Here is a 20,208-nt window from a genome sequence, read left to right as displayed (position 1 = left end):
CAAGGTCCTCTGGCAGTTCACCAGACAAACAGTTGTAAAATAGACTGAAATGGTTTGGACAGCTTCAATTTTGGAAAAGCTGGAAATTAGTAAGAACTGTCATCATGAGAATATAACTTTGATATTTTACTAATAAGAATTTTAACACCATCATTCTAAAGAAAACTTTACTTCCTTCTTTCACCTCCATTTGAAACAATTTTAATTTCTGCTATTGCAATATTTATATTTCCTATGAAACAAAAGTCTTGGTTTCTGTCATTTGACATAACTGTGCTTTTGTATAGACAGAAGTGTGAGGTACTGGTGGTACCTTACATAGTCTTCACTCCTCAGATCACTTTCAAATCCCATCTGTAAGTAATAATATTGCTCTTTGTAAAATAAACATATTTGCCTATAGAGGAAACCAAGGCCAAACATTTAGCTCAACAACATTTTTTTTAAAGCTTGGCAGATTCACATTTATCTGAGTGGAAAAGGGAACAGTGAAGCATGACAGAGGCACTCAAATCCATGGTACCTAATAGCAGCTTTGTTATTCCCTGCAGGCCAATATACAGCAAAGATGTGTGATAAGACAAGAGAAATGCAGAGTTTAGGATAAAGAGCAGAGGGGAAAATAGGAGGACCTCAAGAAGGAAGAGAAGGACAGAGTGGCATGCTGGATTTCAGAAAAAATTTATTCCAGGTAAGCAACAAGCCTACAGTCATAGCAATACAGTTGTGAAAAGAAAAGCATACTCCATCATTCATTCAACAGGTGCACAACTTTCTTTTATTAATACCAATACTACCCCTCTCACTGAGACAAAATTAAGTTTTCCTCAAAGACAAAGACACAGACCTAAAAGATATATCACATGAGATTAAAACCAAATGACACAAAATTTAAGTCATCAGTAATAATGAAACTGCAGTACTTGTGCACTACTTTTCAGTTTATGTAACACGAAATTTTAACTTGGGTATTATTTTTTTTACTTCACAATGTGACCAGGTTAGGCAGCACAACTACTTATTGCCCAAGTTTTCAAGTTTCAGAGGAGCTATTTAATTCCATTGCCTTTCAAATGCATTAATTTACACCATACTCTTCTGCATTTGCTGCCAAACAGAAATATCTATATTAATGTCAAACGGCCCTGTTCAGTCCAGTCCCTCATTCAGCACAGTAGATACAAGATTGCTGGAATTGAAAACCACTAGCAGTGCACACCAGTAAAAGTTAGCTATGAATAATGTCACTTGCCAGATAGGTAGCAGAGAAAAGCATATTTCCTGCAGGGACAGAAGAGAGATTGCCCCTTGACTTAAATGGTGCCTCTGTGACAGCATCAGAAAACTCCATACAGGGTAAAAGCTCAGTAAAGATTATTCTGCTCAGCATCATCAGAAATATTTAACTGGGGCTGCTTTGAGTGACACTAAAGTCAAGATACCAGAACAAAACATTTTCCAAAAACTAGCTGATACAAAATTTTATTTGTTTAAAATATTCCCTCTGGATTTTCTTTTTCCAATATGAATTTCTAAACAAAGTTACCCAGAGTCATGTGACTACAGCTCCTGAGGCTCACAACGTGGGTGATTTGCCCCTGACTCACCCTCTTTAGGAGGATTTGGCAGTGTTTCCTCCTGCAAGAGGAAACTCCTTTGGATATCATTACATATCATCCAACAATTAAAAAAAGGCTTACATTCTATGATTTCTGTCATGAAATCATCATGCTTGATGTTTTAACTAATAAACAGAGAAAAGATGATGGAACACCAGTGATTTGATGAGAAATAAATTTCCATGGTAGTTTCTGTATTTGCTGATCTTATACGCACTGCGTCATAACAGTCACTGGAAAGAAACAACAAACCCAGATATAATCCAAATAAATAACTGATGAGGTCAGTTTTTGTACTCAGAAAACGATGTTTAATTATATACAAACATCACTTCTAGCAGTAGACATCACTTCCAGCCAACAAATGAGCATAAAACCCCCAAGTATCCTGGCGTGTCTACATTTTCCATGAAATAAAGATACTCAAGGTATAAACAGAGAACACTTCTAACTGCCATTCCCCAAATATGGATTGTAGTTTCTCTGCCAACCTATTTGAATACATCTATTTTAGAATATGCAGTACTGCACATTAGGAACTGCTTTATGGAAACACAGATTCATTCACAAATGTTACATGGTTGCCATGGTTCTCCCTCTTTAATCTTTTCTCACACTGATTAATAATAGCCTGAGGCTTCTAACACAACCACACAGCTCTCTCTGTATTTCTACCTTGTTATTTAGAATACATGGGGGAGAAAAAAGTTTAATCCTTAGATTTCAATTCTCTTCCCTTTCATTCATTGCAAGCCATTTTGATCATAAATACAAACTTAACCACAGTAGAAGGGAAAAGGAAAAACAAGACAGAGTTAAAGCCCTCAAATTCTACTCTTCAAACATTCAAACCCTTTTTATTAAAAGGATGCACTGATTGTTTGATTTGGAGAAATTAACTGCTGCATTACCACACTCCAGTCTACCAGAAAATATATTTTCCATTTTCTGTGGATTAGTACCATGTGAGGGTGAGAAATATACATTTCGCAAAGCAACTTTTGCCCCTTGGTGAATGCATTTTGGCGCTGCATGCAAAAATAAGAAGCTCAAAGAAATGTGTCCCAAAACTCCCATTTATATCAAAAGTTTACTTGAGTCCCAAATAATAAACTGGGTATTGCTGAAAACATTTCCCTGATGACTAGGAAATTGGCACACAACTTTATCTAGGAAATAAATACTCATGACCTATAACTAGGTGCACTGATAAACATTTATGTTCCTCAACCATGAGCACATGAATATCCCATGACCTCTGAAAGTGACATCTGCCTTGTGGGGACAAAGGGACAAGAATGAGAAATTGCAAACTAGATACATTGGTAAATGTACTTCAGGCTCTGAAACAAAAACAATTCTAGCTTGTTCAAACAGCAAGCTCTCAACTATTTAAGCACATATTAAACTACTGATATGGATTAAGCTACAAAATAATTTACACCCATACAACTTCTATTCATACAGCATTTCAAGCACTTGAATAAGTACCTTACAGAGACAGTATAATCCTGCAGATCAGAATTGGAGGTAAGAAAAGAAGATGGTTTCCCAAACTCTTTCTTTTAAAACACCGATTGTCAAACTTCTCAGAAGCTACTTACACCTATCTTCATTGTATTACAGAATGACAATATTCCCAATGCCAGTCAGAAATATGTTTAGCTTTTTAAAAACACAGATTAAATTTGGTCCAAGAATGGCCTTTAGCAAGTACAATAGACATATAAACCAAATAATGGCATTTAATACCATCACTATTGCTATATATCAAAGAAGAATTTGGGAATAAGGGTGAGCTTGGAAAAAATGTACACATACAAATAAGCCTGCAAATGATGCTCTAGTCCATGTACTTACTTTGGCCTTTATCTTTAAATACAAAAAGTTAAGTTCTGTGTAGATGAAGATCCCAAGGATTTCAAACACTCACAGTTAATATGCTACACTTACCTTTTTCCTACCTGACTACAGATTCTCCTGTAGTCTTATAAAATACAGTAAATAAAAAAGATTTTCCACAAAATTAGACATTACTTGGAAAGGTTATTTTTCAAGGACTAAAGCTGGGTAACATTTACAAGAAACCCTTTCCTGTACTGTTTTACCTCCAACTGTCTATTTTGTGCTATTCACTGGGCCTCCTTAGTATTCTGCACCAGTTATGAACTAAATAATAACACAGACAACAAAAAATGGTAACTGGACAAAGTATTTTACTGTTTTGTACAGCAGTACTTCTATTATTTGCTTTGTTTTCTGCTGTGCAAGCCATTACCTGTATTATAATTATTATTATTATGTTACAATAAAACATTGTGTGGGAATGAACACCAAAGTTCAGGGTCCTGCTGCACTGGACACTACACTCTCCAAAGCACTTTTGCCTTCGTAAAGATGCAGCTGCTGTCTCTCCTCACAGAGTGAATCAAATTAATAAGTATCATGCACTGTACAGTACTACACATTCCAGATTTTGGAGAACTAAATGCCTCACCAAATTTTTCCCAGGACTCCTCTGTAAAGTCTGGTGTATTTTATCTTGGGAATTACAGCAATCATAATAAATCACATGTTCCTACCGTACAGATCAACATTTTGTAGAAAACCAAAAACTCTAATGGACCTTAGAGTTCCCATTTACAGCCAAGGCTGTAAAGCACTATTTCTAAGGCACTGTAATATTTCTTCCTCTACTCACACTGTTCACAGTGGTCAATGTATGTGTTCCAGCTTCTGTGAACCCACAAACACATATTATACCATTGTTTTTCAAGCAGCATTAGAAATATTTATTCTAGTATCCCAAAGAGTAATTTCTTTTTTATGCACTCTCCAAGATATTCCAGGATATAAATCCTGGAATGCAGCAATGGCTCCAGTCAATGATGTGCAAACTACTGGCTAAGCAATATTCAAAAGTATAGTTTTTGTGAAAAACAAACCATAAGGAGCATAAGGGGCATTTTTATCAATGTGAAGATTCTGCCAGGGCAGTGCAAGCTGTTCCCCTCCTCTCAAGCAGCCTCTGATATTAGAACACCATTACTTGCCTGGGTAAGTTCCTCACATTCCCTTCCCCTCCTCCTGCCTACTTCAGAGGGGGCTGGGGCTCTATCTATGTTCATTTAAATGAAAACACCTTTATTTTCTTTAGCTCACAATAACATATGGCCTCTTGGCAACTACACCTGCACACAGGATTTACCAATCCAGGACGGAGCAGTCAGACACAAAGTCTGATATCCTGCTTCAGGACAGGCTAGTAATTACTACTCAAACAGAAGGTGAAAAAACCCTGTAATGTAACAGACCAGCCTGCATGAGCCAGAAAAAAAATGTATTCCCAATCCTAGCAGGAGATCACTTTTCACCTAAGGAGTGTAAGAAGATTCCTCTTACTTCAGTTTTACTAGTTAGAAACTGATGGTCATAAAATTATGCAAATTTGTTTTCAGTCCAGCCACAGTATATGAAAAGGCTAGTCTGAAGAGATATGTCTTAATAATTGGTGCTACAGTGCCGGTCTCCCTCTTCACATGCTACTTTCAGAAAATGAGATGATCTAGTAATTTTACCTTATAAAACCCCTATGACTCTCCCACACGACCACCTAATAGTTTTTACAATAATGCATCTTTCTTTCCTCAGTTTCTGATGCACATGCATCTTCTCAGACATCCTGATTATCAGACTGATGTAAATTGCATTACATTTTACTTCTACTTTATCCTAATGGAGCAGCATTGAGGGCAAGACTGGATTGTTACTAACTTGTCTGGCTGAAAATATTTGCTGGTAATGCTGTTTGACTACAATTGCATGTGAAAAACATACTTTGTTAAAATGTTGATGATACACTTAAAGAAGCAAGGACAGCATTTAGAAAGACGGCAAGTGGAGAAAGGTAAAAGGAAAAGCTGCACAACAGGTGAAGAAACACACTGTCCATCTAGGAACAGGAGAGTTGGAATGTCTGCTATTCCTGTTTAATCCTGCTTATGTACCTGATGGTGAGTCTAACATTGTAACTGTACTTAGACTTTCAGTAATCAGAAAACATCAGGAAGGGAGTGTATGCTATGCTTAAACTGACGTATTTAAACACTGCATGGGGTAACCTTAGATTATTTTGCTGGTCCTGACTCTGCAGCTTGCAGAACCTTGTCATCAGGGGCTAAACTGAGCCTCACCAGACACCCCATGTGGCTACAGGGTCTGTCTGTGTCCTGAGCTCAGGTGGTGGTGGCTCACAGTATGTTCTTCTGCTCCTGAAAGTAGAGATTTACTTCTATATTTTAATTAGTGATATGGTGAGAGCAGGAGAACTCCACCAATAACAACTGCTGCCAGAACACCCTAGAAAGAAGCAAGACCCATCAGTTCCACATTCACATTCAAAGAAAATAACTTCTGTCTACACCATTAGAAACACTGCCAACAATGGTAACATAAAACAATTTTAGAAGCAATAAATTAGGATTAGGACCATTTACAAAAATATTTTGATAGTGGGTACACAGTATTTATTATTTATTCAATCAACTTGCTTGAGATTGAGAGGACCAGGAAGAAATTTTAAGAAGTCTAATTTTTTTTTAAGTCAATGACTGTAGTCTCTGGTATGAAAAAGGAGTACGGGATTATGTCAACTGCCCACTTATCAGCAATCATTCTCCTACACACTCATCTAGGCTGTGAAAACAGGTGTCAAATTGCTACCAAAATAAGATCTTTATTATATGTCCTCTAGCAACAGTGGTTACTAAAAATGAAGGCTGCATTTACAGAAATTGAGGGAAAAGTGGGTGGGCAAGAATGCAGTCTCCAGGTTTGAGCAGAGTGCCCTTCTGATCACATCACCTGTGCTCTGCTGTCCTCCCACTCCACCCAGAGAAGCCTCTCCTTCACTTTTCCTTTCTTATGTTTCATTCTGATTTGCTTGGAGAATACAGTTTTGCAGCTTTAAGCCCTTTCTGTACAATAGAAGAGTTTACTCTTGAAGACTCAGAAATATGTGTTACAGAGTAGCCTCAGTTATAATCAGACTGAGCTTTGCTTTCCTGATTTGTTTTTATTGTCTTCTATTGATATCTGCTTGGTCACACTTATAAATCTCTTATCAGGAGAATGGTATTAAGCAGGTAGAGAACCCAAAAAGCAGTAGAGAACCCAAAAGAAAGGATACACTTCTGGATACAGTACACACCTCTGCCACAGTGGAAACAGCGGACAGCAGCTAAACCAAAAGGATGGGACCAGCTGAAAGATGAGTTAATGTTTGAATTACGTGGAATGTTTTTTTCTGGAATCATGCAATATCCAAAAGGAAGAAATTTCTTAAAAAAAAAAACCTGAACACAAATAAACCAAACCACCAAAACCCAATAACAAAACAAAAAAAAAAATCCCACTATAGTTTTGATCAATGAAATCAGAATAGAGAAGAAACAGATCCAGATATTTCTTTTTAGGCAAAAAATCCACTCATTTTTTCTTTAAAACACTAAGAAAGCAGGAAGCATAAGTTTGTTGGATTTTTCATTAGAATTCTATTCATTAAATTGAAATAATATTGTTACATTGCAACTCACATGAGAGAAATAACTTTTGTAGTATAAAACTATTTTCTTTATATATAGAAGAAGAATTTTTAGATACTCAGAGGACTCTGCTCCTAAATCAATATAACTTCTTACAAATTTTGATCCTCATCCCCCACTCTTATCCATTTAGCATCCAAACTTCTCTTGCACTGGCACTATTTTTTAGTTCTCATGCACATGGATCAAACAATTAAAATCAAAACCATAAAAAACCACTCAACAAACATCAGAAGAAATTACTCCATCAGCCTATATTGACACAAATTTTATGTAATTTTCTACACACTGTTCCTAAAATGCCACCTTTCTGCCACTGATAAAACATCAATGCTGCTAACAAAGGACTTCAGATTAAATTAGGTACTTCATGCTAATTCTCTGCCATCAGTATTTCAATTAAACCAAGGCACTTGAATGCTAGAACTCATCCCAACCATTTAAATTATATGTTCCCCTTTCAGACTTTGAATAAAAATGATTAACAAGTTATTTATGTGTTGGGAAAAAAATTAAATATTTTGTATTGAGGAATGAGAGTTCATATGCTTTTTATAACCCTGTATATTAATGAATCATTCCATTCCAAATGGATCTGAGTCACAGAACAGAGCTATAATAAATTTAAACTCAGTTATTTTTGCAGAAGTTACAGCCAATTATGAGACACTTCAGTATGACTGATATGTAGAGTCACCTAAACAGAGCCCAGCCCACCCACATGTAAAATCCCACAGAATTACAGAATATTCTGAGTTGGAAGAGACCTACAAAGATCATAGAGTCCAACTCCTGGCCCTGCACAGGACCATCCCCAAGAGTCACACCCTGTGCCTGAGGGTGTTGTCCAAACACTTCTTGAACTCTGTCAGGCTTGGAGCTGTGACCACTTCCTTGGGGAGCTGTTCCAGTGCCTGATCACCATCTGGGTGAAGAACCTTTTCCTGATATCCATCCTAAACTGCCCCTGACACAACTTCAGGCCATTCCCTCGGGTCCCATGGTTGGTCACCTCAGAGAGATCAGCATCTGAAGCTCTTCTGCTCCCAAGGAAATTGTAAGTGCAATGAGGTCTCCTATTCTCCAGGCTGAACAGACCAAGTGACCTCAGCTGCTCCTCACACAGCTTCCCCTTCAGAGCCTTCCCCATCCTTATGACCTTCTTCTGGACACTCACTAATAGCTTCTTCTTTTTTTTTTTTTTTAATTTTTATATTGTGGCATCCGAAACTGCGCACCATGTTCTAGGTAAGGGTGCCCCAGAGCAGAGAAGGATGATCCCCTCCCTTTTTTGATGGCTGATGCTGTCCCTGATGCCCCCAGCACACGGTTTGCCCTCTTGGCTGCCAGAATACTGCTGACTTATATTCAACTTGCCATTGACCAGCATCCCCAGCTCCCTTTCCATGGCACTGCTCTCCAGCCTCTCATTCCCCAGTCTGTCTGTACACCCAGAGTTGCCCCACCTCAGGTGCAGAATCCAGAACTTGCCCTTGTTGAACATCAAATCATTGGAGATTATCTCATAAAAAAGCAGGTGGTTAAAATTGAACATACTGTAATTCTAAGGCAACAGCTGTAAGAAAAGAGTTTTAAGGATTAGTCTTCACTATAACTTTCATCTCTGCTTTCAGGATTCTGTGGGTTTTGGTACTCAATGTTTTGGAGGTTTTCCCAGTTTGAAGCCTTAAAAATTTTGGGGACTCTTTTCTGAATTCTCAAATAAAGGTGGCAGCAGCAATCCTTTCATCTTCAGAAATATGTGAGGAAGCAGTAAAATCCCAGCAGCCCAGCTACTTAGCAACCTGAGTCACCATGAACACTGTCTGCACCAATTCCACTTTAAATACAGAGTTCACTTAAAGGTCCTTCTCCAGTTATTCAAAGCCAACTTGAACTTTGTACTTACTCAGGAGATAACTTCACCCTCTGTAACCACAGTCAATGAGAAGAATTTAACACTAATAGTAAAGTCAGCCCACCAATTGTGTCCAGAAAACAATTTTCTCGGGAACTAGACCTTGATAAGGAACTTGTTGTCCTCGAAAGCCCCAGAAGTAATACTTACTTTATGTGAAGAGTTATCTTTCTTTCACAAATCTGTGCTTGATATTGGTGTGGTCTTCACACATACACCAACATTGACTATAATGCACCAAGGTAAAACAAGAAAAACAAATTGCCCTCGGGGGCAGGGTGTGGGATGGAGTTTCTTCTGAATGGAAGAAAATGATGCTGACATTATTCTTTCATGCATGCACTCTCTTGATGCTGCAAGGTGCTTCCATACAAAGGAGCAAAACAGAAGCAAAATTTCTGTTGTCTTTTTTACTGAGGCATTAGAGAGTCACTGTTATGCATCCATATTTTACTCCACATATTAGGCATTGTAATAATAAAAAGAAACAAAGTTCCATGTGGTGCAAGTAACTCATTGTGTCTTATATTACACAGAAAATGTCTGTGTCTCCTTGGAAAACTAAATAACCAAATGTTTAGTCTTTTTGTTGTGTTTACTATAAATTATCACTGTTGTGCATTCATTTGAAACAAATGATACAAAAAAAAAGGTAAAAAGACTGCAAAGAAAACATTTTCCTTCTTCATAGCCACAGATGAAAGACAGTGTGCGTATGTTTCCTCTTTAATACACCTTTTTCAGTGCTGTCAGACTAAGCCAAATCTTTTAATTCTTTAATTTTTATAAACAATTTCCTAACAATATATTCATTAGGAACACATATGACTGTTGAAGCAGTGTGGATTACAGCTTCTACCACGGAATCTTGATGTTCCATGAATGGAAGGCAATAGCTCAGTCACAACAGATCTGCAGTGAAGGAAAGCAGCCTAAGGATATGAGGAAAGGGGAGGTAGTGAATTTAATGCATGTGGCACTGAATAATAAAGCATCATCCTAAGAATCCTCAGATGAAGAATATTCCCAGGATTACAAAAATAAGGATTGAATTTGACAGGAAGAGGAAAACCAAGTCGTACAGATTTTATCCTATATTAGCACTGATGGCTGCCTTCAGCTTAACTAATTTTCTGCAGGAAAAAGTTCCACAAATTACACATATCAAGCAGACAAGCTTTTAAGTCTCCTTCAAAACATTATAGGTTAATGCTTTACTTATACATGTAAATGAACACACTCACATCTGCAGCTGCTAAAAGCCTCCCTGCCCCCTAAACAAACAGACTATAGTTGATAATTTAAATTATTAGAGGGCTAAAGAGAGTTGGAAATTAGTGTAACCATCCTAAAATGAAGATGTTGCTAAAATGGTATTTATTATTCTACTATCAGTTAGTTCCACAATCTTTTACTCGTGCATTTCATCCTTATCACCTTATCTACAGTAATTGCACTTTGGATTTGTGACATATTTCTGTGTTTTATTATATCTAATAAAATTCAGACTGTAATCATCAGATGATTAGAAAGAACAGCTGCAATCACTACTCAGACGAACAACTAGAGCCACTCAATGCACGGAGAGAGCAAGTTTGATACATGCTCCTGATGGAAGAAAGATTCTTTCCTCTCCCTCTCCTATTTTTGCCATGCTCCAACCAACTCACATCATCAGACTTCCCTCCAAGATCAAGTGTAATATCTATGCTCTTGCTGGAAGAAAGCTAAATCTATGTCTTCCTGTCACAGAGGAGTTAATCATAAAGCTGTTATCACTTCATGTTCTTATTGACAGAAAGTAACAAATTTGAACAACAAGCAACAGCTGAGCAAAAGTCAGTTTTTGGTCAAGAAGAGTTATGGCAGCTCCCTGGCAATAGGAGCTGTCTGGCACAGGAGTCTAATGGCTTTATGATTAAAACAGGATTGAGGGGCTACCAGCATGAAAATAATGACCTGTCATATCAGCTACCATATCAACAGCAAAAAAACTGCATTTTCATTTCATCAGAATGGGCAGGCGTACGCAATCCAAATTCGCAATCCCGCTGCTAGAAATTCACTGGCACTTTTATCATGTAAACAGTACTGCACAAAACACCCAAGAGTTACATCCTTCTCCTTTTTGTTTGGTTCGTTTGAAGGAGGATTTTTTTGCTTGTAACATTTTTCTTTTGCAAGTCCCAACTGAAATAAAACACAGTGTATGAAACTGAAATTACCATAATATTGCAGAGATTTATATATCCCTACTGTCAACCAAATGACCTACACCTCTTCTAGACACATGTATGGATCTAGTTTCCAAAAATAAGTGGAGTTTGTTGTAGTTCCCTTTGGAAAGGACACAGTGGGATTCTTAACATTTTGTCCATAGGAAGGATAAAGTGCAGAACTAGAACTATTGTGAAAAAACAAACAAACAAAAAAAAAACCCACTGACTATCTTTAAATGAATGAAAACATGGTGTGCCTGAATTTCAAGTACATCACCATTGTAAAATCAGGATAAAAATCACCCGGTTAAATACAGGCAAAATACCAGAATTTTATTCTAAAAACCCTATAATTTAAATTTACATAGCAATCATGCTTAAGACTGCTGAGGATTAGCAGAATGTGCACTTTAATACAGGTGAGGCTGAGTCAGAAGAGCTGGCCTTAACATAGAATTTTTTGTAAAGCAAATTTGCTACATTAGTAAATACTGTAAGTTGAATGGCAAGTAAAAAGGGAGTGGAAAAAAAAAGCCATGCAGGATCACTTTGATTTGCATTTGGGAAAATATTTGAAGTAGAGCCTAGACTGGTACCTGCAAAAGTCTGTAAAATGTGATATTTGCTTAGATGAAAAGACTTCATTGAATAGCCTGAAATGTCAGAACTGACTTTGAAGAAATCCAGGGTCAGATACAGGAAAAAACTTGCCATAGCTTCAGGATACATCTATGACATTTTTTAGTCACCACCACTATTGGATTCCTGTTATAGAACTATGTTAAACAAAAAGCACTTATACAACTGGATATGTTTGAGTTTCATTTTTCTCCAAATTATGAGCAATATTTGAATTACTCTGAGATGTAAAAACTGCTAATTATCTTAAGCTGATATACTCCAGAACATTCTCTCATTGGCCCTATGAGCTGACACCACAGGGCACCACAGTCTGCAGAGATGATGGAGAAAGTTCTGTCATTATTCAGAATGAGCAGCTTAAGAAACAGGTAGAGAGACTGAAAACTGTGACAGTGACCACAGCAGCTAACTCATGAGGTTGTCTCATACACTACAGAAGGAAGAAAATGATATCCTGATACACACTGTACACTGCATAGGAAGTCTAATGTTTCCTGGCTGCAGTTTTTACTTAGTTTCAGTCATATGTCAGAGCTAAAGGTATAGAATTATAACAGATTAAACTTCATGATGTTTCATTCTGTCCTTTGTCATATAAACTTGCTTTTGGAGAAATGGTTGAGCACTCTACATCAACAGCACTGATTTGTGTGTTTCAAGATGGCAGAAGTACAGTACAGTAATAAATACTGTGGGATATAGTCAATAAAAAAACCCTTAGTTTTTCTACAGAAAGTATTGGAAGAAGTCTAAATAATTTTATTAGGAACCCTAAGGGTAACAAATGCAAGACATAACTCATAAAGAGATATTACTCAGGTAACTGGTAACTTACTTGACATGTGTAGAATTATTTTACATATTTAATCTGTCTCTTAGTGATTTCCTCCACTTGTTAGTTATTTATACTTCCCTTACATCAAACAAGGTGCAATTTCTCTTCCTTTACTGAACTTGCTATTGAAATTAAAGTTCAGAGGAATCCTAGAGTTAAAATCAAAAATATAAATCTTTTCCAGAGAGAAATATAACTCTCCTTTTAATCTTCCAAGCCAAAAAGCCCAGTATTTTTTTAGCAGGACACATATCAGGAATTGCAGTCATATAAGTTCCTGGTATCCCTGCACAAATATGGGCATGATAAGATTCTGAGTGACTTGCTACTCTTTCTTAATTTGTCAGTCCTTTTGTATTTAGCATTTGTTTACTTAAAATAAATCTACTCACAATTAAAATACTATTCTAGCTATTATAAAATATTTTAACTTATCTTCTCTTTTTGCAAGTGGATGAATGAGTCACCCTACCTCGATTTTCTTTTACTTGCCACTTCACTCCGTCATATGCAAAGAAAAGAAAAAGCAAGCTAAGTTTTTACTTGAAGGAAAGACTTATTGTGCAAAGGGATTGCACTCATTCAAGCAACCCTATGTTTATAATTGTTAGTATAGTACTGATATGGCCTTGGTAATTATTTCCTTTAGAATTATGACAAAAAGATACTTATCTATCTGTTATAAACACCTTCTCCCAAACTAAGGATAAGTGCAAAAATAACCACTAAAAAATTCAAATTTGTTATCAAAGGTTGATACAACATGTGAAACCAATGGAATAACAGTTAATTAGAAAAACTGAAAACAAGAATCAAGTCAAATGTGTGTATGATGCGCACAAAAATAAAAAACAAACCAGAAAAACAAAAAACAACCCAAAAAATTACTTTGAAACAAAAATCTTGTGTGAAGTACTTCTCCAGGAAGACATCAAAGGAGAAAATGCCATTTAAATAACATATTTTATTTAATTTACTGAAGACTCTAGACAATGTACCACTATTCACACATCAGGACTTTTTATGATGTGTTGCTGAGATGTCAGACAAATATAGGATACAAGAGTTTAGGGTCTCTCCTCTTTCACCCTCCCACAGGAAATATCATTCCTACTGCCACACAAACATCCAAACATCCAAAACTTTATCAACCATACGGCTTGGTTGAGAACTACATCTGTGCTGATGCCTATTATGTCACAATTGTTTCTCTTCCAAATTACAAAGACTTTAGCTGAGAATCCTGGAAGGAAATAGAGATTCCACAAGTCCTACAGAAACCTTTGCCAGTGACTGAGCTTGCAGATGCTTATTGAAGTCAGAGAAATTAGTACCACTGAAGAGTGTCAATTAGCACAGTACTTTTGCTGTTTTTCATAGATAACTTGACAATTTAAGACCATTAAAATATTGTAGAATAGTGTGTGGGGGCGTCTTAAACAGTGGTATAAAAATTATACATTCATCATTCGGTCAATAATATTTACCCAGATGTCAAAACTTTTACTTGAGAGGGAGATTAAATATATCACATTTTTTGTGTTGTAATATATCTATGGCCTAGATACTGAATGCAGAAGTAAAAATGGGAGCACTACAGAGCTTTTAAGTATGAAAACCTCCCCTAGTACTATAAAAGAAAATAATAAACCAATACTTTAAAATATGCATTTTATATATAAATTAACATGCAAGTGTTGATTTTTGCAAAACTCAAGCAATAATTTTTTTCTTATCTCCAATCACATCCGTTCAGAATTTCCTAAGTGGAAGGGAAAGTAACTTACTTGCAAATGTCATCTTCTGGGTCCTCAAGCCCAAATCTTTCATCAAAAGTAAGTTGTATCCATACGTTTTCATCAAGTGCTACCAATCTCCACACTAGCACAGTGTTGCGTGGGTATGTGTGTGGGAACTTGGGGCTGTGAATACTCCCATTAGTAGTCACAGTAATTATCTTCTCATGGTGAGGGTCCTGCACACCTGCAGGAAGGACAGAAAACAGAGGCATCAATACTCATTCCTTCTCCTTTTCGCGAAGTGTCAGTATTGCGTGCATAGATAAAGACGCTTTTGCTTTGTTTCCTTTGCTTCATCTGGCAAGAATTTCTGCTTGAAAAGTCCACATAATGATAAGACAAGAGTTTTTCTAAAACCTGTATATTGTCAGATAGGTATTTCACTCAGTAAATTATTGGAATTCTCAAATTTAGCGATTAATAAATTTTGTAACAAAATAAGGTCGTAGTTTTATACTGGAGATTTTATATTACTTTCTTTTCAGCTATTCATTGGGGATTTTTCAGTTAGATATTCTACCTTATTTTTCTGACTTTTCTTTATAAACAGCATTCTGATGGGCATTCATTTGAATTTATAAAAGGCATACATACTTCAGTCTACTATGAAAATACACACTGCAATTGTATACCTCAATATAGCCATATATAAATGTTGACAGCTAAATGAATGTAGTGCAAGAAAAGAAGGCCACAGACACTGCATTGCTATTTTAAAAGAATCAATCTATACTTAAATATAATTTAAAGTGTGATGAACTTTTGCCTTCTATTATTCTGGACTTGTGCCTTCTACTTTTGATATGAAAATGGCAAATTTTCTTTTAAGTAGAATAGCTGCTTATATCAAGCTAATGGAGTGTGGTCTTGCCAACATCCACACACACTTGCAAAGGACTGACAGCAGTAAGAGAGGACAGTGTGCAGTAATAAGAAAAAGAGGCACAAAACCAGAATTCCTAATTTAGATGCTTCATTGGGTTTTTGTTAGCTGAGTCACAAACATTTTTGTATAATGTACAATCTGTCAGCTGAGAGCTGCTTGCTAAACACAGGAGCCAACAATAATAAAAATTACTTTCCCAGAGATTAGTGCATCAGAGTGCTACTTCCAAAGCATTCAAAGGACCACCATTTCAGATAAACATGTCAAAGTGTGGTATCTGATGACATTATACTTAGTGGTACTTTTTGTCCTTAAAAACACAAACAGAATTACAAACCATTATATATTTTACAACATATTAAAAAGTGTTTTATTTTGCATCATCAGGGCACTTATTATAACAGCACTGCAAGTAAGGACTGTAAATAGTCCAGGCATATCAAGAATGAGAAGTCAATAAAAAAGGGGAAAGGAATGAAGACATATCTATTATTTACTGAACTTCATCTCCAGTACCTTCAAGCTTCTCCATTTGTAATGGAAAAATATCTATTTGCTTTATACACAACAGCGTTACATGAACATATCAAATTTCCACACACACCACTTGCTCCATTTCAAATATTTGCTTTTGCACAGTGGAATTTCTTCTCTTACAAAAGAATTATTTTGTATGATTACAAAGACAAGTAATTGCTGTCACTGGAGAATGAAGCTTGTTATTTTTCTTCAGATAAGCTGCAATATTCCTTTTTATCTGCTCCACAAAATTTGTACCAGTGTACTTCAAAACCCTAGCCTTTTTCTACTGAGTTCATGCATGGTTTGAAAATTGCTTTTGAGTAGACTGTGAAAAGCACAGCTACCTGTGCATGGCTAAAATGAGACTATGGTTTTTGATCTTTGTGGAATGACTTTGCAATTCTCAGCTTTATTTTAGGTATAAATCAGTCCAAGTTACACTAAAAAGGCAGTAACAAGCTCACTCAGATTTACAGCAGTCAGCTGCAGAACTCCAAATCTATATACATTGCTGTTGTGGGCTGTCTGCCTTTCTATGGGCAACCATCCTCCCCATGCTCATCCTGATGTCCCTCCACTGTCCAAAAAAAAAAAAAAAAGAAAAGAAATAGAAAAAAATATTACAAACAGCATTGAAAAACTCTGAAGCATCAGTTTAGGTGAGGATTGAGGCACCCTCTCAGTCAGGAGACAACTGAGAAAATGGGGACAGACAAGGACCAGAACAATGCATTTGCATCTTCAGTAAAAAGCTTCAGCAGATGATGAGCAACTGAGAACAACTTCAGCAGAAAGTCCTGGAAATGAGTCAAACTAGACAGGAAAAATCCCTGAGCTGACCTAGAGATACGACACGGTTACTCTTATTAGGAAAGGACGACACACACTTAAGACAGCCTGAAGTTGAAGAATGAGTCGCCGCAGTCGTCTTTGATGTGGTACAAGATGCTATCACCAGATTTATACATCCATCAGTGCAGAAAGTCTGCCCCTGAAAATTACAAGATTCCAGGCATTCTGAAAGCACAGCAGTGCCTAACCCTTCCACCCATGTAGTAATGCAGATGAAAAACCACAGTATCACCAAACAGATCAGTAGATGCCACTGTAAACTGAAATTAAACCAAACGACTAGACAAGCTCATTCCTGCCTACTTCAAAGTAAGTCTCTTCCCCCATGGGCACAACACATTTCACAAAGATCAGTGCTGACACTTTTTAAATATAGCAATACCTCTTTCTTAGTACATTGTAATCTCTACATTTTAGCAAGGGTCATGGTTAAAACTCAGACAAATTGCATGCAGTTCAGGAGACAGAAGAGGAACTGCAGAAGAAGAGAGGAGCACCATGGGTGGAATAATGACCTCAGCACTGATTCACTTAAAAGGCCACACAGGACTGGAAAAATTAGTTTCTAAATCCCTTTCTTAAAACTACACTTTTTCCACAACAGGACAACTAATCATAGTTCCTAATCAATAGCACTGCTAATCACACGGTCTTAATATATATTATTTGGTTAATTTCATCTGATAGCCCTAAATTATGAAAAACAACTTTTAGGCTTTCAGAAAGAACATTAGCACATGTATGATTATCACCGCTTAAAAAAAATAAAACCAAATCCAAACATAAAAAAGTCTGAACTCCAAATATTTACCAATAAACATTAGAAATTTTTCAGATATACAGAAATGTTGCAGTTTGTGAATTTTCTGTTTTAAAACTGAGAAGAAAAATGTACCAGTAACTATTTGGCCATTACCACAGAACTTGAGAGGGAAACAGGGTTTTTTAATTAATTGAAAGGATTTCCAGACAGCATTCCCATATAATTTTTACAACACACCCATCTGTACAGAAACTGAGACTTCATAAAAGAAATTCTTTAAAATGTAACATAACATGCTATTTCTTCCTCTTTCATCAGAATTTCAAGAAGCATTAAGCCTGCTTTCAAAAGCAGTAACTCAAGCCATGCAGGGGTACCTCTTTCTGTCCTGTCTCTGATTCAGTTGCCTCCAGGCACTTCTTAGCTAATATTTGAATACAACAGTCAAAAGAAATTTAACGTTTTTTGAAAGAAAAGAAAAGAAAAACTGGAAAATCATCTGTTATTGGCAGAAAATTGAAGACAAATACCTCTGTTCTATATTGTTTGCACATAAAAAGGCTATCAGGGCAAAGTCACTCAAAGTCATACAAATGCTGCTATGCAGAGACCTCTGGAGACCGCCAGCCCCAGCTCCTGCTTAGGTCACAGCTCCTGCGCTCACCACAAAAGCAGCTCAGTCACTGGAGGGTTGGCATTTCCAGACAATGCCCAAAGCCCCTCACGCATGGAAGCTCCACAGTGCCTTGGGATAACTTGTTCCATTGCTGCACTGCCTCTCTAGGTAAGATGTTTTTTCCGAATATTAAATCTGATCCGCTCAAGCTGCAATTTTTTAGCCATGATTCTTTTGTTGATTTTGTGGGGCCTTTTTGTTTGTTTATTTGTTTTGGGGTTTTTTGGGGGGTAAAGGGGGGTTGGTTGATGGTTTTTGGTTTTTTTGGTGATTGGGGTTATTTTTTGTTGTTGGGGTTTTTTGTTTGGTTTTGGGGTTTTTTTGTTGTTGCTGGTTTTGGTGGGGTTTTTTTTATTGGTTTTTGGGTTTTTTTCAGGATTTGTTCTGGTATTACCAGGAAGAGTTTAACTTGTCCATCCCTTGCAACTGCTCTTCAGGCAATTGGGGGCCTGCTATGGCTGCCTCACAACCTCTCTTCCTCAGACAAAACAGAAAAAACTCCTCACTGTCCATCACTGCCTGCCACCAGCCAGCTGAGCCTTCAAGCCTGGCCATCCAGCCAATGCTCAACCTAACTAAGCAAGCAGTCTACTCTTCCAAACTTTTGCCTCAAGTTGCACATGAAATGTTTTTGAAGCTCATAGGGTTTGCTTTCATCATCAACTTTTCCAGTTGATGATGACTAAGAAAAAGAAAACTTAATACTGACTTGCTCTATCTCCCAAGAGAGCTTCCCTAAGCAGCGTGGTCTGCAGCTTTTCTGGGATACATTTCTTGAGCTGGATCTTCTGTGAATTTTCCATTTTCAGTTGCTTCTATGATACAGCTACCTATTTTAATTCTTGACATGATTCTTCAAGTATTAGCAAGAAATTAGAAAGAGAAATGAACACTACCCACAGTACACACACACACGATCTGTCAACATCACAGCATGATAAATTAAACCTCTAACTAGAAATCTGATAATTTGCACATAATTTACATGTTACCCCAAATTAGAAAATTTAAGAAATACAATTTATAAAGTATCATATGGATATAAAGTAACAAAGTAGGAACATGTAAGATAAATATTACATTTTGTTTACATTACTCCTCCCTCTGACACATACTTAACTCACACACTTAGAAAGATGTGAAAACATTCTAGTTTACACAACTCAAGATGAATGTATAGAAGAACTGTATTGGGTTTTTTAAATCCTACAATTTAACATATTCCTTTTTTCTTCAGTTACTATTTTGAGTTCAAACTTGTACTGTTACCTTAGGCACTGAATATCATACACTATTTGACTGCTGGCTAAAGATCTTTCTGCCTTTCACATTATGTTAAAGACTGAACACAGATGAAGTGAGCAGAGAATAAAAAGTTCTCTAACTGATCTTCAGGAACCCTCAGTTTTGGCAGCTGTCCCAACAGGGAAGGACAAAAGGAAGAAAAAGAAAGGGAGGACAGAGGGGTGGAGGGGGAGAAGACATCAATGGGTGGCGGAGCATGGAACTGCGGAACAGATTTACTAAAGTTTCCACACAGCTGTGTGATTTAATGTCCTGCAGAAGATAATAATGACTAATCAGAAAGTAACAAACCTTTTTTGATTCCAAATTTCATCAAGAAACAGAAATGAATTTATACTTTCATTTTACAAGCTCATACTTCATAACCTTCAAGTATTCTGCCAGCACTTTGCCTAGTACTCTGGCTTGTGCTCAAAGAAGAGAATGGCAATTAAACAGGGGTGGTTTTTTGGTGGGGTTTTCTTGGTAGGTTTTTTTTTTTGGTTGGTTGGTTGGTTGGCTGGTTGTTGTTGTTGTGGGTTTTTCTTTTTTCCTGCACAGTAAATCTTCTTGCATTAAAAGTAACCTCT

At 36.8% G+C, this 20,208-nt stretch overlaps 1 protein-coding gene across 1 annotated transcript in view; it reads right to left on the bottom strand.

Annotated features, from left to right (window-relative positions):
* Nucleotides 1–19,137, bottom strand: part of PDGFC (platelet derived growth factor C) — a 56,284-nt gene extending 37,147 nt beyond the window's left edge. The window contains exons 1-2 of the mRNA XM_014308951.2: nt 19,044–19,137; nt 14,624–14,819 (exon numbers count right to left, since the gene is read on the bottom strand). Coding sequence (XP_014164426.1) covers nt 14,624–14,819; nt 19,044–19,137 — 290 coding nt within the window. The remainder of the gene's footprint in view (nt 1–14,623; nt 14,820–19,043) is intronic.
* Nucleotides 19,138–20,208: the final 1,071 nt, after the last annotated feature.

This window comes from Geospiza fortis, unplaced genomic scaffold (assembly GCF_000277835.1).
Source record: "Geospiza fortis unplaced genomic scaffold, GeoFor_1.0 scaffold40, whole genome shotgun sequence".
Classification (NCBI taxonomy): Eukaryota; Metazoa; Chordata; class Aves; order Passeriformes; family Thraupidae; genus Geospiza; species Geospiza fortis.
Note: the sequence above shows the minus strand (reverse complement) of the source record. Positions and strands in the feature narration are given on the sequence as shown.